Here is a 19,659-nt window from a genome sequence, read left to right on the forward strand (position 1 = left end):
CACACTGGTAGAAGTTAGGAGTATGGGTTACAAAAATTGCATCTAAAATGTACCAAAAAAAAAGATTAAAAAATGGGTATGAAACAAACAAACAAAAACCCTCAATAAATAAATATATGGAAAAAATATTTAAGAATAATTACAATAATAATTGTTATAAATACAGTTTTCTGGACATTTTCTGTATTGTTCAAGTAATTTCTCAGCCTCTCTTAAAACTAATTTTCGGGTCATTTTCCTGATTTCTTTCCGTTCGCGGGACATCATTAATTTGTATGTTCATTGCCACATTTTCAAAAGAAATTAAACCACTTTGCTCAAGTTTCAAAGCTTTAAATGTATAAGACAGGCGTCACAAAGGATTAAGTAACTCGTGTTCAAACATCGGATGACAGTGTTGAAACGATGAGGAGAGGGTCAAACCCAAAACAAAAACAGAGAACACAAAAGCTCAGTGTGACAAACTCTGTGCCTGTTAAAGTCGACTTCAGATGTGGTTTTTTTTTCGGTTCTCTGAAACCAGATAAAACCGACATTATCTGCTTCTTCTTCTGGGTACCTGCTCACTGCATCTACATTAATTCAAGCTGCGCCACAGAAGATGACCCATCGCCTGTGCTTTTACTTTCATTATTTTACAAAGTAAAGAACATAAAAACACTTTAACGTGTATTCATCACTCACTCGAGAATGGAGGAAATATTTAATATTAACTTCACTTTGTGTTTTGACCCTCTAAAACCTGGACAACCAGTTTTCTTGTGCTGCATTCAGAAGCCCGTCAGTCATATTAAAGATTTTTTTTAACTGAGAAACTATTTGAAATTAATAATAATTGTGAAAAGTACAGAACATGTCTAGAAAACTATATCTAGTTTTAGTATAATTTTTGTGATTATTCTTAACTAAACTGTACCATTTTCTGTCCTTTCTTTGTACATTTCAGGTAAAAAAATTGTAACTCAAAACTTACTAACTTTACGTGTTTTTAAAAAAGCTCAAGCCAATTTGCTGAGGTTTCAAAGGGTTAATCTTGTTCTCTAGACATTTTTCCTATCTCAAAGTAAAGCCAGTTTCTTCAGGTTGCAAAGAAGGAAGGAGGAAGTGAAAAGAGGAAGGTAGAGCAATTAAGTCACGTGTTCACACGTAGCCAGGAGCGAAAGAGGTAATTATACCATAGTGCAAAAGTATCAACATAAAAAAAAGTACCAAAAGTAAAAGCGCTAATTTATAAGAATGGCCCAGAAATGTCCAGAAAACTATAATTATAATGGTCACACTTAAATATTTTAAATTCTGAGACATTATTATACATTTTGAAGCAACTTTTAAAGGTCATTTCTTTGCTTGTTTGTTCTACTCTTTCTTGTTGATTTTTGGACAATTTCTTGTTAAAAAAAAATGTTTTTTCCACATCTATTAATTTCTTGAAATTGGAGGAACATTTCTTATAAACTTTTTCATTGACTTTTTTTTTTTAAAGAAACTGAATCAATTTGCTTAGAGCTCAAAGGTTTAAATAGCTGTGAAAGCAGCACAAGAAAAGTGATGATGACTCAAGCTTTAAAGGGTTAAAGATTGAAATCCTGAGCAGTAATCAGTGGGTTTGGAGCTGAGAGAAACAGAAGGACAGTAAAAACGTGTTTAGAGACGGGCTAACAAATTGTTAATATTGGTTTTTCATACAATTTTTTGCCTAAATGTGAAGAAACATTCAATTTTACGCCACGTCATGCTTCTGATGTGACCACAGACAAATAAAAGTTAGGAAAATCTTTACAAAATAAAAAGTTTAAGAGCTTTTCATGATCAGAACATGTAAAAATGTGTGACTATTCTGTGAGCTTCATGTTTGTGAATTCATCTTTACTTTTAAGACCCATAATTAACTTCCTGGAAATCATTTTTATCTGAGTTCGAAGCTGCGTGATGGTTAATGTGGTTAGTTTCTAAACTTAAAAAAGTGAGGGGCTGTGCATGACTGAGGATGGCAAACATGTTTGTGAAGCTGAGCTGAGAAATAATGAAACCATTTGTTAGCTAGGTGGCAGATCTCTTTTGATAAATGAGCACATTTGCATCAAGGAAATCCTTCAATAGGTCAGGAGTTTCCACCCGTTTGTAAATGGATGAAAACACTGAAAAAAAAATGCTAAAAAGAAATCTACTGAAATAAATATCTCTTCTGTAGATTTTTTCTAACATATAATAAATATCATTTTCTGAACATTTTAAACTTTTTTGATAATTTTCTGATATTCTTTTTTTCTCTTTCTCTTGCCTTCAACCAATCATTAATTTTTTAAAAAAAATTATTTTTATATTTGCAAGTTTGCAAACCTCTGCAGATTTTTTAGCCTGTTAACTTTTACTTCTTTTTCATTTTTAGAATCTTTTTTAATGTTATTTTCAGGCAATTTTCTTTACTTTTTACTAATTTCCTGATCATTTTGGGGCATTTTTTCTTTCATTAATCATTGCCTTTTTCCCATAAAAAAAAAAAGAAATTAAGCCAATCTACTCAGGTTTAAAAATAATAAACATTTAATTATATTTATGTCTATGCATTAGCATGATACAAATGCTACTGAAATTCGTGCTACATGAACAAAGAAAATGGAGAAAAAGGACGCTTTTGCTCAAAAGGTTGAAAACCTACAACTACCAGAATGCACTGCGCTGCACCTGACCAATAAACACTCCCACTGGTGGGTGATGTAATAGGTACTGGCAAAAAATTATCTCATGTTACAGTCAGCTATATAAACCACAGGAAAAGTGAAAGAAAGAAGAAATTATCCAAAAATGTGCAAGAAATTAGTGAAAAGCGCAAAAAAAAAAAAACCTACCTGAAATTTAAAGGGAAAAAAAGACAAAAAAGGAAGGAACTGACCCGCAGAAAACACTTAAAAATTATAAAATTTCTGTAACATAATTTGAAAAACGTAATTTAGATCATTCTAAATGTAGTTTTTCCCTAGACAATTTTCCATATTGCTTTAAAAAACTATATTTCTAAATCTACTATTTGTGGCTCATTAATTTTTTTTTTTTTTTTTTACATATTTTTAAAAGACATCACGTCATTTAGCTCAGGGTCGAAGTTTAAATACTTGCGAAAGGTGTCTGAATGCACCATAAGTAAAACGATGTCGCTCCGAGTTAAAGGATAAAAAAAGGGATTTCGGATCATCCTCTGGAGATGACGAATGCCTGAACCAAATCTCACGATAATCCATCCAATAGTTTTTGAGAAATTCCAGATTGAAAAAAAAGACTGAACGACGCACATTTCCACTTATAATTACAGAAACACAAGCAGACGTGACGTTCTTCATCATGCGTCCGTTCGTTCTTTATCCTGAATTTGATCCGGTGTGAATATTTTTAAACACCAAAGTTCAGAAAAGTGTTTTTTAACTCTCCTCATGTGTCAGGCAAGACTTCGACGTAATCTGACGATTCAGGAGCATCTGGAAAAATCAAGAAAAGGTTCAATATTTTACTCAAAGACGATATAAAGAAGACAGGAGGATAAAATATGTGACGTACTCTCGTAATCAGATTCCTTTTCAGGTGAAGACTTCCCCCATGACCTGGAGGAATCACCGGGTTTTTGGCAGCGGAACAACATGGCCGTCTTCCTTTTGACAGAGTGGCGCAGGTGCATGGCGAGGCCCTGGTTCCTCCTTTTATAGTGACGGATCAGATCGTCCAACGACTTAAAAAATACCTCATCCATCCCTCCTGACGACTGAGGGAACAACAAACACACCGAGAAAATTACATCACAAAAGACGGAAAAAACACGGAGGAAAAAAGAGCACGCAACAGCTGATAATGGACTCTAATGCACACTTAATCGGACAATTATTGTCTATATTAACCCTTTGAAACCTGAGCAAACTGGCCTAATTTCTTTCAAAAATATGGAAAGGAGGCAAAAATGAGCAAGAAATTAATAAAAAGTTATAATAAAATAACCTGAAAATAATCAAAAATTGATTTTTTTTTCTGTAACATAATTGTAAGTATAAAATATTATACATTTTTACGATTTTTTAAAAAATACTTCTACCATCTCATGTCCTGATAACTTCCTTGTCACCTTATTTTTTTTTTTTTTTTGCAGTTTGTGGAATATTTCATGTGGAGTTGCTCTTTATGTTTTTTTTTAACCACATTTTCAAAAGAAATCAGACCAGCTTTCTCAGGTTTCAGAGGTTTAACTGTATGTCAAAGACATCTGAACGCAGCACACACAAACTGATGTCGGTCCAGGTGTGAAAGGGTTAACAAGAAATAACCCCTAAATAGTAAATGTTACGAGAAAATCCAAAATTAGCAAAGAAAAAAAGGAAAGTAAAATATCAAAAACAGGAAATAACCTGAAAAACTGCTAAATTAAAAATAATAAAATAAACAATATAAATATAAATAATACTATACAGTATATATAAATATATATATGTAATTAAAATAATTATAAATATAGTATTTCTTGATAATTTTCAGACAATTCTTTTTTTCACTAATTTTCAGGTCGTTTTAAATTTTTTTCGCAGTTTGCCGACTTTTTGCTCATGTTTCAAAGGTTTATTGCCTGTGAAAAGCATCTGAACGCTGCACAAGAAAACTGACGTTGATCCACGTTTGAAAGTTATTCAAGTTTCAAAATCTCACCAAAACCTTCCTGTAAGAAATCAAATGCGGAAATGACAACATGGAAACAAGAACAAAAACAGCAACATGTAGCAAAAACAACTCAGCCTGAAAATCTCAGATAAGGGAAACATTTAGATAGAAATGGAAACAAGAATATATATATATAAAGAATGAAAAAAGAAAACAGAATAAAGAGCTGATGGAGATGTACAAAGAGCTGACAACAGCATTGATCAGAGTGGAAAATCATGCATTTCAGATTAATGATTTGTGCTTTGAGTGGAAAACAGTGACCCCCAAAAGCAAAAAAAAAAAAAATAGTTGGTTGGTGTGTTTGTGTCTAAAAACACACGTCAGAGGAGTTTCCTGTGATGAGGGGGTGAGCTGAGTACGGCTGGGTTTCCATTTTCGGGGAGAAAAGTTCCTTTAACCCAGACTGATCTGATCTGTGGTTTCTTTTAATAGTTTGAGTCTGAGGAGGAGGAGGAGGAGGAGGAGGAGGAGGAGGAGGAGGACAATATACAGCATGCAAACTAGATTTTTTTTATTATTACAGCCTATGATATCTCAATGATTAGCAGCAACTTTTATTTTTGTATATTATTTTTTACGTCCAGAGTCTAAATCTCACACTTGTATACCTCTGTGCACAAAATGCACTTTTCAAAATCAGGCTACAAAAAATATTATACATCAATATGATTTTCTACTTTCATTGAGTTTTTTTGTAACCAACATCAGGCCTAATCATAATATTAAATATTTATTAACTTTCAAAATATTAACCCTTTAAATGCCAGGTGTTTGTCATGATGCCACTTTGATTTTAGATGGAAAAAAGGGGGGAAAAGGACTTACAATATACTACATGCTAAGAAGTTTTATTATAATTATAATTATAGCTATTATCATCATCATCATCATCACAGTCTGGGATATGTCAGTTAACCTAGTTTTTCTCCATATGCCAAATATGGTCAAAATGACCTCATCAGGTAGAAAACTGTCAAAATGACAAATTCAAGTCAAAAGCCCAGAATGACACCCAGAAATAATACAAGTCCTGTTTTTCTGCTCTGATGGCTGTGGGATCAAAAATGTCAGTTTGAATGGGTTTCAATGGAGCATTTTTTGACCTGAACAGTCTGAATGTAACTATTTAGTTTCCACAGTGTATTTTAGACTTATTGTAGGAGCTGAGCTGCAAATTCACTGATTACACTCAAATACACGATCTGGACTACATTTAGGACACATGCATCAACACACACAATTAAAGGAAATGAAGAATGAAAAGTAAAATGAGCCAAACAGTCCCTAAGGGTTAATTAAATACAAACAAATGATTACTAAATAAATAAACTGAGTTGTTTTTGATGCCGTGAACATTCATTGGTGCGTCCGTTAAATTTCGGCGGGTCAGCAGCAGCTCAGTGTGGCGTGTTCGGGTTTGAATCGTGGTGTCGCTGCCTCTGAGGGCGCTGAGGTTGTGTGCTGTGTTACTTTCCAACCTCACTCTTGACTGTTGTTTCGGCTTACCGTATTTGAAGTTTTTTTTGGCACTGTGTCTCTTGGACACCTGGGGTCACATGCATGAACGATGTCTGTGCACAAAAATAACGTGTGTGCTTTTACCCAAACATAGATGTATAAATGTGCAAACCTCAGGCACCCTTCAGAGCGAGAGTCCACACAGTTACAATAGTTAACTGTCTGCTTAAAATTAGCTAAAATAACTGCGGGAAATATGATAAGAAGGATATTAAATGTAAGTTTAGAGACGGAAAACAATGTTTTCGGGTTGTTTGCCAACTTCACTGATTTGTTTGTATTTCTTTTTGCAGATACACAGCGGTCTGTGAAATGTCAATCATACGCACATTTAGAAAGGTAATTTTAGTGATATTTCAACATTATTTTTGTTTACATTCATCTCGCTGTTAGTCAGTGTTTAATTTTATCACATAGAGCATTTTTTAAAGTTGGTTTCCACATGAGTGTTACAATTAATCATTGATCTCTGTGACATTTAATAATAATAATGATTGAGATTACAACGTGACAATTATTTGCAGAAGTGCTATTAATACATTCACAGGTTACGCACCAATAAATGCCTCACAGATGGAAGATATAAGAATAAAGAAACACCTAAAAGACTCTGACCAAACACTCGACACCTACTTACAAAACTGGACATCTTTTGACACATTTCTGTCAATACTCGGAAATTATTTTGGTTTGGAAAATCATCCCAGTTAGTATTTCTTAATTCAACCGTACTGAGAGGACTCTGTCACAACATTTAGATGCATCACGCTGGGGAAATAAATTTACAGAAAACTGTGCACTTATTTAAATAAATAAAAGCAGAAAAAAGTAATCAGTTATGCATGTGGTTTGTTTGTGTGTGTGTGTGTGTGTGTGTGTGTGTGTGTGTGTGTGTGTGTTTTACCACGAGAGTATATTGTCCCGCGTGTGTCTGCAGCAGTCTGTAAGTGTACACCACCTTTTGTTTACTGCAAAGACAAACAAGATGCATGTTGTTGACACATGATAGCTGCAGAATTGTAAAGCACAAATGAAAAACAAAAATTAGATTAAGTTGCAGATGATGCAGCATGCCCACGTTTGGTTTGTTGCATAAACCAAAAACAGGTGATGCTGGTGAAGTGGTCACATGACTCACTGGCACACAGTTTAAATCCTCTCTCCTGAGTTTTTATTAGCTGAAAGACATTTTTCGCTCATCAGAAGCTCTTTCAAACCCTTTTTTTGCATCTTTTTTTATGAAAATATTTGTAATTGTTAGTATGCCTTTGTTTTGGCTGTGCATAAATGCTGTGTACACAAAATGGAAAATTGCGACAGAAGCAGCAACAAACCACAATGGAACCTGACCAGACCGCAACGTGTTGAAGGTGAAGCAGTTTTAAAGTAATGCAATTAATAAATGTCTACGTGATTATTTCTTTAAACCAACTTTGACTAAAAGAAATCTTGTTTTCTTGTACACATTTTGCATTCTTTCAGCTGCCCTTCTTGTTAATGACAGCATGCATGCAAAACAATGTGAACAAAATTCAACACACAAAAAATAAATGTACGTACTTTATGGTTTACGCAAAATTATAATAATTCTTTAACAATTTTGAATATTTTAAATAATCTACCTCCTTTAAAATGTAATATGGAGGACTAGGGTGACGTTACGGGAAAAAAAAATGTCAGATTGAAAGAATAAAGTCCTGATATTACGAGAATAAAGTTGTAATTTTTTAGTAAAAAGTTGTAATATTATGAGGAAAAAAATGTAAATTTACAAGAATAAGGTACTAATATTACAACATTAAACTCATAAATTCACCAGAAAAAAAAGTCCCAATATTACGATTAGTAGGACTTTTCTTCTCATAAATTTCTCATAATATTACAGCTTTATTCTCAAAAATTTACACATTTTTTCTCACAATATCACAACTTTTTTTCGAAAAATTGCAACTTTATTCTCGAAATCTAAGATTTTTTTTTCTTTAATATGATGCTAATCCTCCGTTGTAAAAACGTAATGGTGCATCGTAAAGTTTAACCACAAATAAAAACATACGTAATGCCACTAATAATATTACTCTGACATACGTAATACGTATTAATGACATATTTTGCATTAAAAATGTAATTAGATTACAATGCATCACAATGTATAAACTAATCAAATATTTTATATGTACAACCTGAATCTAAACCTGAACTAGTAGCTGTAAAATAAATGTAGTGATGTAAAAAGTCCAATATTCACGCTGAAATATGAAGTTCAAGTACAAAGAAGCATAAAATCTACTATATATTCAAATAAAGTAGAGTAAATGTACTTATATACATTCCACCACTGACCACAGTACTTATACTTGTACTAATAGAAAATCTTTTAAAATAGACTATACCGTAACTGAAAAAAACACTGAAAACTTCAGATGAAGACAAGTTTTGCACATTAAAGTATAAGTGAGCAGTACAGTTACAGAGTGCAGTACTGCAGAGGGTAAATAATACTCACTAAACACACAGACACATGGCTCCCTGGATGGTCTCGCTGTCCCGGATCAGGTAGGCTCCGTCCTTGTTCTTCTTACCCAGCAGCTCCTCACACTCCGTCTTGGTCATGGCGCCGTGATAACACACCGGCAGAGCTGCTGCCATGGCGAGGAGAGACTGCAACGGACGGACATCCAAACACCAAACACGACTCAGAACAGTTTCATCTCCAAAATCTGCAGCTCTGTGCGAGGTCCAGATGCTGCTGTCTGATTTAGTTTTCTGACAGCAGCACAGACAGAGAGAGAGGTCAACACATGCAGGAGTTCAGCAGAGTGCACAGAGACGAAGGGAAACTATTAAGCTGGCCTCACAGTTTCACAGGAAGTCGATATGAGTGAGTGAGCATGTGTGAGAAAGAGAGAGAGATGGCTGGTTTTGGTTTTACTGTCTGTGTCTGTAGATGTGGGTTTTTTAATGTATTTTTTATACTGTTATTATTAATTATTATTATTATTATTATTATTATTATTATTATTATTATTATGCATTGATTGTTGTTGTGTCTATTCTTTATTTTTTAAAAATATTTTATTTATTTATTTATCATAAAAGCCGATAAACATAATTAAAAAAAAACCAAAAAACAATGTGTGTGTGTGGTTGTTTGTGTGTGTGTGTGTGTGTGTGTGTGTGTGTGTGTGTGTGTGAAATCATGGGAAAATGATGACAAGGAAACGCCTTGTAATGGAAACTACTACAGAAGTTATTTTTAGCATTTCTTCAGTTGTTTATATATCTGTGTGTGGACAGATTTTGTTAACACAACAGTTTAACTGTGTGAGACGCAGTCACAAAACTTTCCAGGTGTGTAATTAAGCCTTAGCAGCCGCTTTAATGCTACACACACTCATATCGCTCTGCACATAAAATGTGCTTTTCAAAATCAGGCTATAAAAAATATTATACAATAATGTTATTTTCTTCTTTCATTGAGTTTAATTTTTTAAACATCAGTCCTAATCATAAATATCAAATTTCAGAATTTTAACCCTCTCAATGAGAGATTTTTGTCATGATGCCATTATGTTTTTAGATTAAAGAAAAAAAAAGGTATAAAAAACATATATATTATGCAAAATAGATTTTTTTGATTATCACATCCTGGATTATGTCAGTGATTAGCAGCTACATTGATTGTGACAGGTCACCTAGTGGAAATAATTTTAAAAAAAGTCAAAATGACATCATCAGGTAGAAAATAGTTAAAATGACAAATTCCAAGTCAAAAGCCCAGAATGACACCCAGAAATAATATAATGCAAGTCAGCTCAAGGGCTTTTGTGGCTTACCAGCTATTTTACTTGCCATCAACATAATATCAGTGTTTAGTATATTATATATATATAATATACTAAACTACTATATATATATATATATATATATATATATATATATATATATATATATATATATATATATAATATATATTTTGGCTGTCTTTATTCAAGTGTACATTTTGGAACTAGGTGTAGTTTCCCTTTAAATTAAAGAAAAACGCGAAAAAAGAATGTGTGTTGCTAGGCGACGTGGAGAGAGACGCGATGTTTTTGACCCGCCTTTCTCCCCTCTGATTGGCTAGTGCTCGTTGCCTTCGTTGCTTTGATTGGTTAGGGTTACAGTAGAATGTTGGGGTGAGCCAATCAGAGGCGGAGAAGGGCGCAATAGGGCGGGGCATATCTTTAATATCCTAGGAACATAACCGACCAAACATTAGCAGCTTTCTATCGTTGCTAATGGGTTGAAAATATAACAAATACTCTTTGGTACTTTAAACCACAGCTGTTTTAAATTTTTTATAGTAAATATAGCTACAATGCCTCTATCTGGACTTAATAGAGTTGGAGTTACGGATGAATTTATCACTGAAAACGACACAAACAACCGGAAAGGTCAGTGAAGTTAAGCTAATTTATGCTAGTTTTACTTTTCGTGCTAACATCGTTTTCAGTGATTTTTAAGGCGAAACGTCATAATTACTCATTTTTCTCCAGCTGAAGTTTTATTTATTGTTTTTACACACCTCGCTGCTGCCTCTGTTTTTTGGCAGAAGAAGGGAGGAGGAGCGGCGGGGTGCTGGAGGTCTTCGGGGCGGTGCTGACGCTGCTCTCCGTGGCCTTTATCCTCTTCACCTTCCCCCTCACCGCCTGGATGTGTGCCAAGGTGACCTGGTGTAAACAACAACAACAACAACAACAACAACAACAACAACAACAACTGTTGTTAGTAAAACACACACCAGTCAATCGTGTTTCTGCAAGTCACGCATACCATTTTCCAGAGATTTGGGTGGATGGTAGTTTTTGTTTAGGGCACAGCTGTTTGCTTTTTGATAAACAAGCTCAATTTTGTGCCTTTTGTCCCAGCTAAGACCCTAATGCCCTAAAATCCTATAAACATCCCAAAATCCTAGAAACATCCTAAAAGCCTAGAAATTCTACATTCGCAAATGGATTAAAACAGTGACACACATAATTAAAAATAGAAATCAGACACTATATATAAATAATATTGGGACTGAAGACTAGTATAGCAATGACAACAATAGAAAATGAAGCAGAGGTTTGGTTGTATTTTTTTTTTTTTCAGATGGAAGTTCATCCATAATGTGTTTAAGGACTGCCGCATTTGAAAATTCAAACATAGTTTCTGTTTTTGCAGTTTCTGGCTGTGATAAATGGTGTAATTAAAAAAAAACACCAGTGAAATAAATACAAAACAGCCATTTGAAGTAGTGTGTCCTTCCCCTGACCCAAAACAAAAAACATAAGTCCCGCCCCACTGCTTAAAAATATTTGATGCCCCCATCTTTCTCTCATAAATAACAAACAGTCCCTTAAAGGCTGTGGTTTCTGTCTTGCAGGTCATCCAGGAGTATGAGAGGGCTGTAATATTCAGACTGGGCCGTGCCGTTAAAGGACGAGCTAAAGGACCTGGTACAAATCAGTTCTTTATATCCACCAAGGCACATACAAACGATGTAAACAAACTCAATTTACTTACAAAATCAAAGAAAAAATTCACAACAATTAGTTTTAAACACTGATTGCAGTGAAAGAAAGTCATACTTTTATGAGAATAAACTCGGAATATTATGAGAATAAAGTTGTAAACTTGCAGGACATAAGTTGTAATTTGACGAGAAAAAAAAGCCGTAATTTTATGTGATAAAATCGTAATATTACGAGAGTGAAGTCTCAGTTACACAAGAAAATAGTCATCATTTTATGACAATAAAGCCGGTTGCCAAGGATGCTGCCTGTTATAGTTCGCTGGCAATATGTTAATTTTCATAATATAATATCTCATTTCTTGTAAAAATATGACTTTATTCTTGTAAAATAACAACTTTTTTTCTCGTCACATTACAACTTTTTTCTTGTAATTTTAATTCTCATAATATGACTACTTTTTTCTCAAAATATTACGACTTAACTCTCAAAATTACAACATCATTCTTATAATATTATGACTTCATTCTCATTTTTTAATGTTTTTTCTTATTTCTCTGATCCTCTCACCTTGCTGTGTCTCTGCAGGTCTGTTCTGGTTCATCCCCTGGCTGGACGTCATACAGAAAGTGGACCTGCGGACCGTCTCCTTTAACATCTGTCCACAAGAGGTCAGCAGCAGCTCGGCCTGCAGATTAAATTAAGACTTTATTTAAAGTGACCTAAAAAAGCAGCACAGACAGCAAACTGTTGCATCATTTTGAGCGTTTTCTGATGCTGTTTTTACTCACCTCGCTCAGGTCCTGACTGCAGACGGGGTGCCGTTAAAGGTGGACGCTGTGGTGTTTTACCGGGTGGTGGACCCCTCCCTCTGGGTGACGCGTGTTAAAAATGGTTACCAGGCCACGCACACGCTCGCTCAGACGACGCTGAGGGCCACGCTGGGCGCACACACTCTGACAGACATACTGATGCAGAGGACGGACATTACAAAGAGGACGGAAGTGAGTGAAGACACATGAAGTCAAAAACTGTGGCAGGACGCTCTTATGATGAAAAAAAATTTATTGGACCAATTTTAAGCCTCTAATTAATGTTTTATAACATCTGACTCACAGAACTAAGCTTTGATCTTTATTTAAATCCCACAACACTTACATGTGATAAGAATCCTAAAAGACTAATCTGTCCATCTGGGGAAACAATTTCCATCAAAGAGCATATTTTTTAGAAACAAACATTTTCTTTACCTGTTTTTCAACTTGCAGCTTTATTTTTTAAAATTTTTAAAATAATCATAAGGTGGTTTTCAACTAGTTAAAGATGACACTTAGCAAGACTTATTTTTTAAGAAAAATTAAAAAATAAAATTCCTAAAAATTAGGTGAAGTTTGTTAGGATATATTAAAAGGAAACTACAACACAAATGCACAGTACATTAAAAAAATAAATAAATAAATAAAAAAAATCAAATAAAAATGTACCAAAAAATCACAGTAACAAGCAGCAATAAATATATGTTTCTATTTAAAAAAACAAAAAAACATAAACAGAATGAGAAATTATAATCTTACAGTTATGTGCACATTATTATAAAAGTTCATTTTGTTGATTAAAAGCAGATAAGTCAGTTTTGGTTAAAAAGTATTTTTACTCAAGATTTGACAATTATTTTCTTATTCAGATGGACAGAGGAGCCTTTAAGGATGCAAACTGTTGGCATAATTGTTGGTAAGACTCAGTTCTTAAAGAGCAAATTAAAGTTTCAGTGAGCGCAGATGGTGTTAAAAGTAAAATAACTTGAATTGAACAGGCGTTTTAAAACAAACAAACATGTTTTAAGTAATTGTTTTTCTTCTGTGTATGAATTTTTTTCACTGATTTGTGTGTGTTTTGTTCATGGTTTATATAATTATAATAATATAATTTCTGATTAAACAAAAGATTAGATGCATTTCAGCTTTACATATTTATGTTAGGTTGTCCCACTTTGCCCCTCAGTACTACAGTAGTACACAGTTGTTGATATTTGTTGTACCTGTGTTGTCCTGCAGGAGCTGCTGCACGCTGCGTCCAGGCTGTGGGGCGTTCAGGTGGAGCGGGTGGAGCTCAAAGACCTGACGCTCCCCGTCAGTCTGCAGCGTTGCATGGCTTCAGAGGCCGAGGCTGCCAGGAAGGCCAGGGCCAAGGTACACACACACACACACACACACACACACACACACACACACACACACACACACACACACACACACACACACACACACACACACACACACACACACACACACACACACACACACACACACACACACACACACACACACACACACACACACACACACACACACACACACACACACACACACACACACACACAGACACACACACACACACACACACACACACACACACACACACAGACACACACACACACACACACACACACACACACACACACACACAGAGGGGCACTCTGTCAGCTTCAGTTCAACAAATCTGTTTTTCTATCATCTCGTCTGAACACTCACACACAGGTGAGCGCTGAGCCATCTGTTTCATCTAATCCCAATGATCCCGCAGACATTAAACAAATGCACGTTTAAGTCTGAGGAGGTTTTCAGAAATTCAGGTCATGTGATCCGCAACATGTTTAAAACACGCGCAAAGTAGCAGAAAGTAACAGATCGATTGAAACGCTCGTTATAGTGGGGGGTCCATTATTTTCCTTTCTCAAGCCACCAACAGGCGGGTTTCCATTAACCCTCAAATTGTGCAAATTGAATTTGCAAATATGAAATACGCCTAAATCTGATCAGCCGTGAGCAGATCAACTGATCAATTATGCCCGCTGCCAGAAAATGATCAAATAACCTGGGAAAAATATCAAGAAAACTTTGTTTATTTTTATTTATTATAATCATATACTTTAAATTAAGTTACAGTAAAGACATAAATTATTTTTTTATTTATATGAAGTATTTTATTTTTACACTTTTTTAGGTCAATTTTTTAAAAACTGTTTTGAGGGTCTTATTTCAGGTAATTTTCTTGAAAGTTTTTTGTTTTTGGTAATTTCTTGTTAAGCTGCTAATTGACCTACTTCTATATTTTTGAAATAAATGCATAAATAAACAAAACAAAATAAAATAAAATAACAAACAACAAAATGGGATAAACATAACAGAGGCTGAGTTTTGTCTGTGCTGCATTCAGGGACTTGGTAAAAAATCTGAATTTAGAGAAGGCACACGCGCACAATAAACATTTTCCTCTATTGAGCTGAATTATTGTGTAACAGAAGCATCAGGTTATGACCATAAAAACGAACAATATTTCAGGGATGTTCTGCAGCTCTTACCTCGCCTCTCTGTATGTTCGGTAGATGATTGCGGCTGAAGGAGAGGTGAAGGCGTCCCGTGCTTTAAAGGAGGCGGCGTCAGGACTTTCCCCCGTGGCTTTCCAGCTCAGATACCTGCAGTCGTTGTCGTCCGTCCCGAGCAGCGCGTCCGTCGTGGTCTTCTCCGTCCCCACAGAGCTGCTCCACATGTTCCTCTCCCACCAGCCTGAACTCGTCTGAGCGTCTCTGCAGGGAAATAAAGACGGGCCGAGCCGAGAACATCAAAACTTAGAAAACATCAGTTTAGCTTGTTAAATTTCTTTGTTCAGATGTTCTGTGTTGTTGAATTAATTGTAAATTTGTGATTATTTGTAAATATAATTGCATTTCAGTTACTCTGTTAATAAAAGAGTTTTTTTTATTTTTGCACCTCATGTTCAAAATCAGCTTGGGTTATTTGATTTTATTACTATTTCTGTTGCTCAATGCTAGTTTTATTGGTGTCTCTGCACTCCACTTCCCAGAAACCACCAAAATCAAATCATCAGTGTGCTAACAGACGGTGCTAAAATGATATTAACCATGATCATGATACATGAAACACAAAGTGCGACCGAAGCTGAGTGTCTTAAGTTTTACAGATATTTTAAAAGGAGCTTTTTCAAAAAACATGAATGTCTTTACCAAAGTTGACACTAGGAACAAGAAAATGACCTGAAATATAATAATAATATAATTATAATAATATAATATCTATAATGTAATTTTAATCACATAATTATGAATACCATGTTCTGGAATTATTTTATTTCTTTTTTTTGTTAATTTTCTAATTTTTTTCCTCTCTCTTTTCTTTTTTAGGTAATTTTTTTGTTATCTTTTACTCATTTTCTGGGATATATCAAGCTTATATATTTTTTAACGAGGGAAACTTATTAAAAATAAATCGTGCAGAAAATTACATTAAAAATGATCATTATTATATATTTAAAGAAAAAAATACTTCTTTTCTTTTTACAGTTGTTAATCTTAGTAAAAAAGGTAAAAAAGAATTTCAAGCTCAGCTCCTACAATACGTCTAAAACACACTTCGTTGTTAAGAATTTAATCAAACGTGAAATGTAATCAATGAATCATTAGGCTACGTAATGCTGTCGAAGTGTTATGCAATATATTCCTTTGAGCTTTGATTTTTTTTTTTTATCAATTTTTACCAAAATAATTTTACCAATAGTTGATTAAGGAAAGTGCTTACGATTTGCAACCGTAGTTCAAATCAGTGCATGAAATAATTCTGAAATCTGGACCAAAAGAGGCGGAGCGACCCACATCTCCGGCGCCGTGCCGACAGCGTGGCTAAAAGTCTCTCTGGTGGCGAAAACCAGCCGCTCATAACTGATAATGGTGTCAGAGGACGGATACGTGATGGATCATCCCATTATCGTTACCTAATACTGCAGTTTACCTGAGACATGAATATGTTCTCGTCCACTGGTTTCAGCGGCGATTATCTCAGCAGCTTTACTCTGATAATAGAACGTCTCGACCCCTCTGACCTCCTGACCTCCTCGCCCCTCCTCGGGACCCTCAGACCGTCTCACCTGCAGGGTGAATCATTATTTACCCGATAACTGATTCAAGGATTTTGTTGTTCTGTTCTCTGAATTCATCTGAAACCCGAAAGTGACCATGTCTCCATAAATACAAGCATTTTTATTTTGGCCAATTACAGCACTTATGCCCATACTATGACTACTAAACAAACAAATAAAAAAATAAAAAAATAAATAAATAAAAATAAAAAGTAATAATAATTAGACAAGAAAATTATCTTAAAATTAGCTGGGGAGGATTACTGAATATTACTGTAAAACAAATAAAGAATAATAATATAATATATCATATTATATTAAAATTTCATTTTCATTTTAACATTATTTCAAATAATAAAATCTAATAATAACTAATAATATAAACAGCAACTACAACTGGTGTAATGCTGCCTTCACGTGCTCCTCAGAAATATTTTATTTACCGTATTTCTGACTTACAAGCACATGACCGGCCCTCCAAAGTCCTAATTACGAATGGGAAATTGGGAAATTTCGATGATACCTGAGTTGCTGAGATGTGACGTTTCAGAGCAGCAGAAATGGCAGAAAGCATGAAAACAGTGTCAACAATAGATGGTAAAGAAAATATATATTTCATTATTTAGTTCCTAAATAAATAAGTAGCTCTCGTTTACTTTTACTATTTGTACATTTTAGTTCTGCATCTATTATCTGCAGCAAAATAATAAACTTTGACTTTTACTTTATAACACAAGACTCTGACTTGGCGTCAGTGATGCGTAAACATGGCGGGGAAAAGTCAATATTTGGTCAATAGTAAGAAACTTTTTTATTAATTCACGTATTAAATCCCACATTTAAAAATTACAAGAAAATTACCCAAAATAAGCAAAAAAAGGGGAAAATGACCTAAAAAAGTGCTAAAAAGATTTTTTTTTTTCTGTAACACAATTTTAAATATATAATGAAGAGAATTGTAAATATAGTTTTCTGGGCATTTTTGTCCTGTTTATTTGAACATATTCAGTGATCCTCCTCAGCTAATTTTTAAATAATTTTCTTGTCACCTTCTTACAAATTTTTGTTAATTAATTATTAATTTTATTATTCATTTATTTAGTAATTTTTTTACAGTTTGTGGGCCATTTCTGGCCAAGTTGTTCATTACATTTTTCTTGTGTTTTTGAACAAAATAAAACCAATGGAGCACGAAAAAAAGCGGGGGGGGGTGTTAACAGCTCAGTTATGTGAAGCAGTTAAAGTCCGTCAACCAGCTTTGAATAATTAAAGATTTAATTCTTAATTTCTTTTTAGGAATGTGAAGCCTGACCTCACATCGCTGGTTTTGTAATCTCGTGGTTCGGATCCTCACTGTTGTCTCTGTTATGTTGCTACGTCAGGTGACCGGCGAGGGGGCGTGGCTTCAGAGGTAAGCTCTTTAACTTGACAGGACACTGTGACCTCTCACTGACCTTTTACCTGGCAGCTCACCTGCAGATCACTGCTCTGCAGAGACACAAAAAACACCAAGAAAAAAAAACACTCAAAGTTATAACTAATAATTTGACGTGCATTTTAAAAAATTTTTAAAACTTTTTTCCTCATTTTTGATTTTTTAAAATGAATTTTCTAAAACCGACAGATGTTGTGTTTTCATTATTACACTGTAAAAAAAATTTTAAAAACCAAGAAAAAACAGAAATTTATTTTGCTGAATAAGTATAATTTTTTGGCACTTTTTCAGATAATTTTTTCTAAAAAAACATTTTTTTTTGTTTATTTTCTTGTACTTTTTCTTTTCAAGTTGCTCATTCCCATCTTTCCATGTTTTTGAGAAAAGTAAATTTACTTCTTCCACCTCTTAAAATGGACGACATAAATCGGCTGTTATGAGATTATTAATATTATCATAGTGAAATTAGGAAAACGACTCAGGACTCAGAGGTTGAAGTCTTGAAGGCAGATTTTCACACAGAGAACATTTTGTATTTCATCTCCCGCTCTCTCTCTCTGTCTGTTCCTGTAAAAACGGGACTCCTGATTGTATGTTTTCGGTACTCTGACATTACTGCAACCCTCGGCTCAGTCTCGCTGCTTTTGAAGTGTTTTGAGTCTCTGGATGCTAAATTACACGATGAATTCGGTGAGTACAGGGCGGCCTGGGCTGGGCGCAGTGTGGTCACAGCCCGAGGAGCTATTAATAACCGTCAGTGCTGAGGCTCCAACGTTTGACGAAATAATCAGACTTCAACCTCACTAATCAGAGACGGGGACCACACACCAGGATTTCTTTCTTTACTTTTTGGTATATATATCATTTTTTTATATTTATTTATTTACTTATTCAGGGTCGCAGGTGCCACATCTTATGCCCACCATACACAAAAAGACTAAATATTATTATTATTACATATGTTTTTTTTATATTCCTCTATCAAGTTTACTTCTCCTGTGTTTTTTACTTTATTTCTTATATTATTATTATTATTATTATTATTATTTTATATTAATATATTTTATCCATCTCAACAACTTCTTGTTTTTTCAAATCAATTATATTAACTTTTTAGTCTTGCTTTTATTTAGTTATTTTATTATTATTATCCTTTTTAGCCTTCTTATCAGATTTATTTGTCTTAATTTGTTTTTAATCTATTTCATCTAGTTTTTAGTCTAGCTTTTATTTAACTATTTTATTTATTTATTTTAATTCGTATATTTATTTTTCCGTTTAATCTATTTTTTATTTTCCTTTTTTCTTTCTTTTTTTAATAAATAATTTCATCTGTAATAAATAAATAAATAAATAAATAAATCCTGCATCTTCATTCAATTTTAAAGGATCAAGTTGGAAATAATTTCTCAACTTTTGAGGATCTGAAACCATTATCTATGAACTCTTGTTACTAACTTTTAACCATTTCAGTCCCCTCCCTTCCTTCAGATCTCATGTTAAATGTCCTCTTTAGCTCTCCATCCTTCTGGAAACTGATCCTAACTGTAGGTGAAGACGCCACCTCTCCTCCCTCCCTCC

The 19,659-nt window shown here is 34.2% G+C and overlaps 2 protein-coding genes across 2 annotated transcripts; one reads left to right on the forward strand and one right to left on the reverse strand.

Moving 5' to 3' along the window:
* Positions 1-194: 194 nt before the first annotated feature.
* Positions 195-12,642, reverse strand: LOC148186095 (SH2 domain-containing protein 1B). The gene is made up of 7 exons (XM_088072237.1): positions 12,503-12,642; positions 12,282-12,399; positions 10,784-10,928; positions 8,723-8,877; positions 7,121-7,184; positions 3,553-3,754; positions 195-3,473 (listed from the first exon to the last, which is right to left on the reverse strand). The coding sequence occupies exons 4-7, from the start codon at positions 8,863-8,865 to the stop codon at positions 3,427-3,429; spliced, it is 456 nt and encodes a 151-aa protein (XP_087928363.1). The 5' UTR covers positions 8,866-8,877; positions 10,784-10,928; positions 12,282-12,399; positions 12,503-12,642; the 3' UTR covers positions 195-3,426.
* On the forward strand, positions 10,328-15,291 carry LOC121939496 (stomatin). The gene is made up of 7 exons (XM_088072236.1): positions 10,328-10,652; positions 10,811-10,923; positions 11,624-11,696; positions 12,300-12,382; positions 12,512-12,715; positions 13,766-13,900; positions 15,097-15,291. Exons 1-7 carry the CDS (start codon positions 10,577-10,579, stop codon positions 15,289-15,291), a joined length of 879 nt encoding a protein of 292 aa, XP_087928362.1. The 5' UTR covers positions 10,328-10,576.
* Positions 15,292-19,659: the final 4,368 nt, after the last annotated feature.

The sequence above is a fragment of the Plectropomus leopardus genome, chromosome 21, assembly GCF_026936395.1.
Source record: "Plectropomus leopardus strain MGB_pleo_1.0 chromosome 21, ASM2693639v1, whole genome shotgun sequence".
Lineage (NCBI taxonomy): Eukaryota > Metazoa > Chordata > Actinopteri > Perciformes > Serranidae > Plectropomus > Plectropomus leopardus.